This window comes from Pygocentrus nattereri, chromosome 5, assembly GCF_015220715.1.
Source record: "Pygocentrus nattereri isolate fPygNat1 chromosome 5, fPygNat1.pri, whole genome shotgun sequence".
Lineage (NCBI taxonomy): Eukaryota > Metazoa > Chordata > Actinopteri > Characiformes > Serrasalmidae > Pygocentrus > Pygocentrus nattereri.
This window is the reverse complement of record NC_051215.1, coordinates 50,562,260-50,571,092: the sequence shown is the minus strand read 5'-3', so window position 1 is coordinate 50,571,092 and position 8,833 is coordinate 50,562,260. Positions and strand designations below refer to the sequence as shown.

Here is an 8,833-nt window from a genome sequence, read left to right as displayed (position 1 = left end):
GAATACAGTCAAGATCAAGACCAGGAAGTAAGTCAACCATGAGTGCAGCACAGGAGAAGGAAGCCGAGTTCATAAAAGGGCAAGGGGGGCCATGAAGAGCTCCGCGTTTCGTGACAGAGTCGGCGGTGTTGTTACCAACAGAGTCGGGGTCGCTACTACACTGCAAAATTTCAAGTGTTAAATTAACACTGAGAGTGTTAAATTTAACACCGGACAAGTGTGTATATGTGTCCACACTCGTCAGTGTTAAAACAACATTTACACTAGTGTTACCTTTTTGACACTAAATCAGAGTAAATTTAACTCTCTCTATAGTCAAAAATCAACACTGCCTGTAGTTGAATTTACTCTACACTGGGGTAGGTGTTACAAAAATAGCTCTGGTAGTGTTAAATTTTAACTCTACTATTTTAACACATTTGAGTGTAAACGCAAAAATAACTCCACCAGAGTAAAACTTTAAATCATATATTTCAACACTTTCAGGAGTTAACAGAAAGAAAACCACACTAGAGTAGATTTTAAACTAGTATTTCTGGATTGTACACAAAAAACCCAAAAACTAAGTATATTAAGAACCTTTTATTTAAAATGTTAACTTATTTCATCATCTTCAAACATGAACTGCACTGATGTGCTGAACTGATGGCGTTTCACATAAAGTTGCAGTAAGGTACAATATACATATGGTCATCCATGCTGTAAGAAAATTGGCCATCATAAGGTCTGTAGTACTTCAAATCATCAATACAAATCACTGTAAACAAATCTGTTGTCTCTTCAATACAGAAGGCATTCATGTGGTCATCAAAACGCACTGTAATGACATTTGTTGTTAGAAGGAACGCTTGCTCATCTTTAACAATTATATTGATAATCTTTCTGAAAACAGGCATTTCATTTTTGACATCACTGCAAACAAACATGCCAATCTGATACTCTGTTCCATAATTTTTCACCCAGCAAGTAGTAGAGATGTAACCAGACACATTTAATACATCACTTAAAATTTCACTGCCCTCTAAATAGTCAAGCACAACACTTTTAATTGGACCAAACTGAAATCTTCTAAAACTAAAATTTTCCCAGTGAAATGCCAGCTGACTCTGATGTTTCTTAACAAGTGATTTTGTGATGTTTTTGAAGTTTTTAACAGATTTTTTGAAAAAGTTGTGTTTCCCTTCAAATCTCATGCACCACATATGAATGAGTGGTCCAATTCTCCTAATACATCTTGGATAGTGAATCATTAGATGATGCTTTGGAATCAGGTTTTGTTCTGGATACAGAGACTTAAACAATTTATGATGGTCAGCTATTAAATGCTTCAAGTAGCAAGTCATACCATCACTTACAACTGGTGAAAATACAAGATTCACAATCTGTATCAAATAGAGAATCAAAATCCAGTAGCAATCGTTTCTGTCAATTACATCTCCAAATATTAAGGGAGTGTTACGCAAAAGACACCAAGTCTGAATAGCATTAAGTCCAAGATCTTTGCGACCATCATCCATTTTCAACATGCTTGGTCTGTTTTTTCTCTCTATGTATCCATAATTGAAACTTTGAATCCTTTCAGACAAATTGTTCAGAGTTATGAATTTTTTTACCAAGTACTGAAACAGAAGCTTCAACTCATACTGTGCAACTCCTTCTAGTAAATCATGCATTATATCTACAGCATAGTTATCAGATACATGAAAAAACTGCAATGAATTGAGCAAACAAGTTCTTTTGACACCAAAGGTTGATGCTACAGATGGATTTTGTAGAAGGGTATTACAATGTTCTGAATGAAGTTCTTTTGTGCGAAAAACCAACCCTGTATGATCTTCGCAGAAGACTGACTGCAATTCTGTCTTATCAGTTAAACAAAACCGGCAGGAATAAGCTGCACTGAAAGACTCAACAAAACCAAATATTCCATGTAATGCCAAATTGTCACCAGTAACCTGAATAACAGATCCTTTCAGTGGTGCAGTTGAAAAAGGCACCTGGACTCCTTCAGTCTCCAAAATTCTCAAATCATCAACAAGTGGCTTTAGAATTGGATCAAACCCATATTTCTTCAAGTCTTCTGAGTGAAAGAGGGTAACAAGGTGAATATTCATCAGCACAGAATTAAGCTTAGGTGGCAAATTTCTTAAAATGAAATATATGCAGCCAAGTTTGTGTATGCCCTTCTTCGAGCCTAATGGATTAGCCGTTTCAAAGTCATCGTAATACAGCTGGATCTGAAAAGCATGTTCTTGCTTTGAAAACAAACAATGTTTTTTAAAGTATGACCCATCATTGATGTCTTTATAGATACCCTCTTCTTGCAGTTTTACTTGCTGAAAACTTTGACACAGCTCCTTGTTACTAAACATTGACTTCAGAGTTCCTAATATAGGTACATATGTGAATGTATCATTGACTGGAACCTGGCTGTAAGTACCAGTTTTGTTTTTACGTACATCAAAACGGACACCAAGAATAGGCTCTACAGGTTCAACTATATTCCACTTTTGCTCAAAGTACCTCTGTCTCTTAGTTTCAGTGTTCATGAATGAGAATGGATTTTCAAGCTGATCAAAACAATCCTCAACTTTATCCAGCGCTTGTTTAGGTAAATCAACAGAAAGGCATTTTATCACAGCTTCCTTTGCTTGTGCATGGATGTCATTTACAAGCTCCTCCATTGAACCAACCAAACATTGTACCGTGCCTTCAGGAATTCCAGATGCTTGCACCTGAGCAACAACAGAGCTACACATATCCAACAAATGCTTCTTTTCAATAGCAGGCTGTACTGTGACAGGACGCACCTCATTTACTGATTGCGAACCACAAGCTACAATATTGTCATGAACCTCTAAATGGTCAACTGTATCAGAAACAGGCACTGTATGTACTCGTAACAAGTGCTTTTTAAAACCATAATAAGTGCAAAAACCAGATGAGCACCCAGGTTCTCCACATTTTAAACGCAACGAACGTCCTGGACATAAACCATGCTCAAACTTCAAATGGCGAAATAACAATGAACAGTTTTTTTGGTGTACTTTGCAGACGAAACAGGTCCACATTGTTCAGCAAAATAAATGGCTTCACAGGTCACGTCGAAGAAGCCTCACTCGAATTTCTTTGACCCTTGGACTCTCCTTAGCCTTACCCACATCAATGCCATACACTGTGGTTTGGATGAATGTGAAGAAGTTGTTCAAGGCTTCATCATAGGACACAGCAAACACAAAGTGTGCCTTGAAGAGCTCGTCAAAAGCTGCAACAGCGGTCTTGGCCTCACAAGGAACTGCTCTCTGGTCCAGAATGATGTAGTAGTTGTGGATGCTGTTCTTCTTTTCCCCAACACACAGAAGATAGGGCTGTGCTGATCCACTTTTCTCAAGAAAGGCCACCATGCTCATTCCTACCTAAAAGAAAAGAAGACATACACACAAAGACAGGACTTTAATTTTCATCTGATTTGGTCATTCCAATTATCCAATCAACACATAAGGGACTATCACATACACTCTCTAAACAAGAATGAAGACAAGCAAGACAGGCTTCCTCCAATATAATGTTTTATTTTTTCAGCATGTATGATAAGTCTGTTGCTTATGCATCACCACCAAGCAGCTAAATATACTGAAGAAAGCACCAATTGCTCAGCTCTGATGCATCATCCAATACATCTCTATGGTAACAAGCAGGACACTAGTTGTGATGCTTGGAGGGTGCAATAACTACCTGCCTAAAGAAAGCAACAACAATTGTGCTTCTCTTAGGCTACAGCTGCTAATAAGACAAAGCAGCATGATTCAAACTGCTGATCCTCAAATCATATGGTCGGCACCTTAGCTTGCTGAGCCACTACTTCTTTTATTGAACACAAATGTATACAGCATTTACTTTTAAAATTTTTATCACTTCTAAAACACTTACTCTCATGAACTTCACCAAGCGGTCCTCAGCCTCAGATGCACTGATCTTTCCCATTTTTTTGCCCTTTGATGTTGGGGGTAGGAGATGAAGTAGCAACAGGATACATGCCAGGTCACTGTGCCATCCTAGTGGGGTTCATCAAACATTTTCCATTTTAATTTCAACCATTTACCCAAAATGTCAACACTCATGAAGAATAACATTACCATGATCAGATTCTTGGAATGCTAATGCAAGAAGATCATCCACATGTGAATTAGAGGGTATGGTTTTGCAGTCTGCAATTATCTTTGGCTTGAATATTGTTGGCCACTTCGCAAGGAATCTTCCTGAGACTTCCTCTCCAAACAGCAGAGTGAAATCCTGGGCAACCTGAAATCAAAAGGAAAATCAAATACAAGGTTTTAATACCATTTTTTAACTTTGACATTATGTGATGGAATTTACAAATTATTATTACCAAGCCAGTTGTATCTAGAAATCGAGGGAAGAGGTCTAGGATGACTGAAGTCTTCTCTGGATCATGAACAAGTTTCTGTCTGTGCTTGAATGTTGCTTTCATTTTGTCCTTAACCACTGTTTTGTCAGGTGAGTGGTTCATCAGGGACATTGCCTCTTTGCATTCATCACCAGATAACTGCTCTCCACAAACAGGCATCTCACGATGGGTCTTCGGGCCACCTTTGTAACTGGATGTACTTCCGCTCTTCCCCTCGCTTGCTGAGCTGCGCTGAACTGTTTTCAGTCTCCAGGCCAGGTAACCGGACCCACTTTGAGGATCATAGTAGTGCTCCTGTGAAGCAAAGTTCTTTTTTAAAGCCTGAAAGGAATCAGAGCTCAACCATGCAATAACTACATGTGCATATTTGTTCACTAATATACTTACATAGCCATTTACTGAATCCAAATCCTTTAAGTGAGGGAAAAGTGTTATTATCCCAAGGGCATATGAAATGCGGACATTTACAGGTGGGATCCTCCTTCATTAAAAAACAGAGAAATTTAATAAAAGTGGGCAGGATAATATGCTGACCGATATAAAATGCAGTTAAAATCAATCCTGTGTTGTTCACTCACCCATGGCCTTCCACCATATCTGCTACAAGTATGTTCACCATCTTTCTTCTAGTGCCATCAGAAAGGCCACTTGTTTTGTGATACTCCTGAAATATCTGGTCACCACCTGGCTTTGAGTGAAGCGCTACTTTGACTATCTGAAACATCAACAATTACATATGCTTTAAAATTGAGATTCACATTGTTTATATATCCCCATAAGAGTGTCACAGAAAAATAATAACTTTTTATTGCATACTGACAAATGGTCTAAAAAAACCCACCCCTATTGAATACCACAATGTGATGTTGACCTTCAAACTCACATCTCTTGCTGTAGTGAGATCAACTGGTCCATCGATCAACTGCCGTCGCCGTGCCTTTGTGGATTCCAGAATTAGAGTTGAACCTGATGAAGCTGATTCTTCTGAGCAGAATGAGGATTCAGAAGAGGATTGTCTCTCATCTGAGGACATGCACAAAACTGTATTGAAAGAGTCAGAGAAAAACTTATGACACTGGAGACAATTAAATTTTTTTTTTTTTAATTTAAAATGAGATCTTTGAACACAGAAGAGGTGGTGCAGCACAGAGACTCCCATTCAATGTGTTGTAGAGCTGATTTTTTAAAAATTCCCCTTTTCTTCCCAATTTAGGAAGCTAATTACCCCACCCACCCCCTTACACTAGGAGGGCGAGGACTAGCACATGCTTCCTCCGACACGTGAAGCCAGACTTCACCTCTTTTCCAACTGCTGCAGCACTGCTGTGGAGCTAGCGCGCTTGCGGCTCCGATACCTCAGCTCGCAGATGAGCTGACATCACCATAAGGACATCACCTTAAGAATGATGTAGCGAAATACACAATGCTTTAATTTATTTAATATTTAAGCTACTTACCAGAGCTCTCTTCAGTGGAGACCACAAAAGACACTTGAGATGACTTCACAAGTTCATCAAAGATGTCTGAATCAACATCAATGCCAGACGAATCCTTCAAATCCACATGGGTTTCCTTTGGTAACCCAAATTTGGTTAAAACTGAAAAACACAGTTATACAAGTTATACACAAATAATGAGAAAATAAAACTAAAAACACAATAAGAAAATACGCGCAATTGTGACACTTGGCATCAACTCAAAAGACTGTCTTATGACTGACTTTCTGTAATGAACTCTGAGTAATCGTAGACATCTTCTTTCTTTGACACCCTAACCCATTTGCGAACTTCCTTATACTCCACAGGAACCAGCATCTTCACACTGAAAACAAAGTACATATAGCTGTATTTCAGTCTACAACTGCTCTCAACCCCCCCTCACACACACAACCACCCCCCCCCCCCCCCCCACCTCACACAGAGACCCCGCGCTCTCTCGTCCGTCCGCCGCCCCCACGCTTCTTATACCCTAAACACGACAGTGCATTTTTAAGTCTGTAAACACACAAAATACTTCATATAAAACATGTCCAGTTCAGTTGGTTGTAGAAACCCTCAGTACATGATCTAGGCTACATAACACAGTACACTACGACGGAAACCTAGCATTTGGGATTTATCCAAACCGCTAACGTCAGTTTCAGGTGGACTTGATGATAAATCTATGTATTTTAGTGTACACAGCACTGGTGTAACTCTGTAGGATGTGTGTGTTGTTGGGTGTGCGTCGCTCCAACTGAACTATTCTCATACCCACAGTGACTGTCTCTCGACAACAGGCGGGAGAGATAGCAAACTAGCTAGTTAGCTAGTTTTAAAGTAGCTCTCTGGCGAGCAGGAACAATTCGCTTAATACTTAACACAAACAGAACTACTGCACACCAACCGCTGTTTGTAGTCATTTAAGAGTGTTTCTACTGCAAAACCTGCATTTAAGACTCTTACCTTTGATATATAGAGAGAATTTTCTTCCTCCCAAGTCTTATTTCAGAGAGAACTCTCCTCCTCGCAAAACGGCGCCGATGCAGTTTGAAGAAAATGAAAACGAGGCTTGGGGGCGTGGCTCCGTTCTACACTGTAGATAGTTAATTGGTCTTAACACCTAAATTTTTCACCAACTCTGAATTAAACTAACAACGGACAGTGTAATATTGTGTATGCCCAGAGTTAAAACAACACCAACACTAGTCATTTAACACCAACACCAATTTTTTAACACTCCTGCTTTTGCTGTGTACGTTGGTGAGCGCGAACTTTAACAACGGCCAGTCGGGAGGGCAGGAAGCTAGCCCTGATCAGGTCCTCGATAAGCGACGCATGGGAAATGGGTTTGTTATCAGTAGTAACGAAACCGCATTGATGCCAGATTCCCCCAAAATCATGAACTACGCCAAAAGCGTAACGGCTGTCCGTGTACATAGTGACATCTTGGTCTTGAGCCAAGATGCAGGCACGCGTGATAGCGTACAATTCAGCCGCCTGGGCCGAAGTGAAAGGTAGAGAAAAGGACTCAACGACCGTGTCAGGGGCAGCGCAAACAGCGTATCTGCAGAGAAATACGCCATACGATGGCTTGGAACATGAACCATCAACGTAAAATGCAAGGCCAGAAGACACGTCAGGGCGAATAGAGGTTTCACCGGCCAGACGGGTCACGCAGTCATGCATGTCTAGAGTGGGACTGGAGGCGTCGTGTGGTAACAGAAGTAAACGCATTAAAGCGGAAGAGACAGTATCTAGTGAGGAGTGCGGACGCACAGTGAGGTTTTCGGTGGTCAACAAAATGTTCTCATAGCCTGCACGCCGCTGAGCAGTCAAGTGCTGTGTAGAACAGTTATTTAGGAGCTGACAGACCTGATGAGAGGTGTGTAAGGTCAGGGTATGACCTAGAACAATTTTTTCAGCATCCTGTACCATTATTGTGCACGCCGCGACTGCTCGGAGACAGGACGGAAGGCCTCGGGCCGTAACGTCCAATGTTTTAGAATAATATGCGCAAGGGTGCAAACCTCCCCCGTGGGGCTGAGCCAGAACCGCAGCAGCAGTGCCCCCCAACTCCGACACCCACAGGTGAAATGGCAGAGCGTAGTTGGGCAGGCCCAAGGCTGGTGCAGACTGCAGTGAGGACAGTAGAGCAGAATATGCACAGTTCATGGCTGTAGTCCATGTGAAGTGATGAGTCATGGCCTGTTCGTGAGTGAAGGAGGCACGTAGTGTTTTGTCATGCATGGAGCAGTCAGGAATCCACTGTCTGCAGTAATTGATGAGGCCGAGGAAGGACATCATAGCCTGCTTGGTGGCGGGCTTGGGAAGCTGCGTGATGCATGACATTCGGTCAGCGGAGAGGAGGCGTTGACCTTGAGATAGTTCATGACCCAGATATTGGACTGCAGTTTCTTTAGTGAAACCTTGAAGCCCAGGGTAGCCAAGCGTATGAGGACCAGTTTAGATGCCTCAGTGCATGTGGAGCTGTCAGGGGCCGAGATCAGAAGGTCATCTGCATACTGCAGGAGCACAGCACCCCCGGGGAGGGAGAGGTCGGAAATGAGGTCTCGGAGCGACGCGGCGAACGCCGCAGGCGAGTCGCAGAAACCTTGTGGCAAACGAGACAACGTGTATTGGCGTTGGCAATGAGTGAAAGCGAAAATCGGCTGGGTGTCGGGTTCAACAGGAATGCTGAAAAAAGCAGAGCTAACGTCTAAAACAATAAAAAATGACGACGGCGTCATTAAGGCATCGAAAATCTTGAGTGAATCGCCAAGAACCGTCCGGCTTGGGGACTGGGTTAATCGGTGTGTTATATGCGCTTTGACATGGTACGACCACACCTAGAGAAAGAAGTTTCTGTAGAATAGAGTCTATACCACAGTTTGTGCTCGGGCAAAGGGTATTGTTTAACATAAAC

General features: G+C 41.6%; 2 protein-coding genes across 5 annotated transcripts; both read right to left on the bottom strand.

The window, feature by feature from the left end:
• Window positions 1–567: 567 nt before the first annotated feature.
• Window positions 568–3,094, bottom strand: LOC119263451. The gene is made up of 2 exons (XM_037538327.1): window positions 1,637–3,094; window positions 568–1,532 (listed from the first exon to the last, which is right to left on the bottom strand). The coding sequence occupies exons 1-2, from the start codon at window positions 3,069–3,071 to the stop codon at window positions 1,510–1,512; spliced, it is 1,458 nt and encodes a 485-aa protein (XP_037394224.1). The 5' UTR covers window positions 3,072–3,094; the 3' UTR covers window positions 568–1,509.
• On the bottom strand, window positions 568–6,956 carry LOC119263450. Of its 4 annotated transcripts, none has more exons than XM_037538326.1 (9): window positions 6,874–6,956; window positions 5,887–6,027; window positions 5,313–5,470; window positions 5,008–5,144; window positions 4,817–4,910; window positions 4,391–4,723; window positions 4,137–4,302; window positions 3,931–4,055; window positions 568–3,416 (listed from the first exon to the last, which is right to left on the bottom strand). In XM_037538326.1, the coding sequence occupies exons 3-9, from the start codon at window positions 5,460–5,462 to the stop codon at window positions 3,093–3,095; spliced, it is 1,329 nt and encodes a 442-aa protein (XP_037394223.1). In that variant the 5' UTR covers window positions 5,463–5,470; window positions 5,887–6,027; window positions 6,874–6,956; the 3' UTR covers window positions 568–3,092. The 4 variants fall into 4 exon arrangements, with proteins under 4 accessions (XP_037394223.1, XP_037394222.1, XP_037394220.1 ...); XM_037538325.1 differs by having other exon boundaries at window positions 5,887–6,250; window positions 6,874–6,906; XM_037538323.1 differs by lacking the exon at window positions 6,874–6,956 and adding an exon at window positions 6,150–6,260.
• Window positions 6,957–8,833: the final 1,877 nt, after the last annotated feature.

What these genes read in the sequence shown, in the direction of transcription:
- LOC119263450 (XM_037538323.1), bottom strand. Translation starts at nt 6,243, where the DNA reads ATGCTGGTTCCTGTGGAGTATAAGGAAGTTCGCAAATGGGTTAGGGTG. An exon ending in GATATGGTGGAAGGCCATGG is followed by an intron (nt 4,911 to 5,007) that starts GTGAGTGAACAA and finishes TTTTTAATGAAG; the next exon opens with GAGGATCCCACCTGTAAATG. An exon ending in GCTTGGTGAAGTTCATGAGA is followed by an intron (nt 3,417 to 3,930) that starts GTAAGTGTTTTA and finishes CTTTTCTTTTAG; the next exon opens with GTAGGAATGAGCATGGTGGC.
- LOC119263451 (XM_037538327.1), bottom strand. Translation starts at nt 3,071, where the DNA reads ATGTGGACCTGTTTCGTCTGCAAAGTACACCAAAAAAACTGTTCATTG. An exon ending in AGGAGTTGCACAGTATGAGT is followed by an intron (nt 1,533 to 1,636) that starts TGAAGCTTCTGT and finishes AGAAAAAACAGA; the next exon opens with CCAAGCATGTTGAAAATGGA.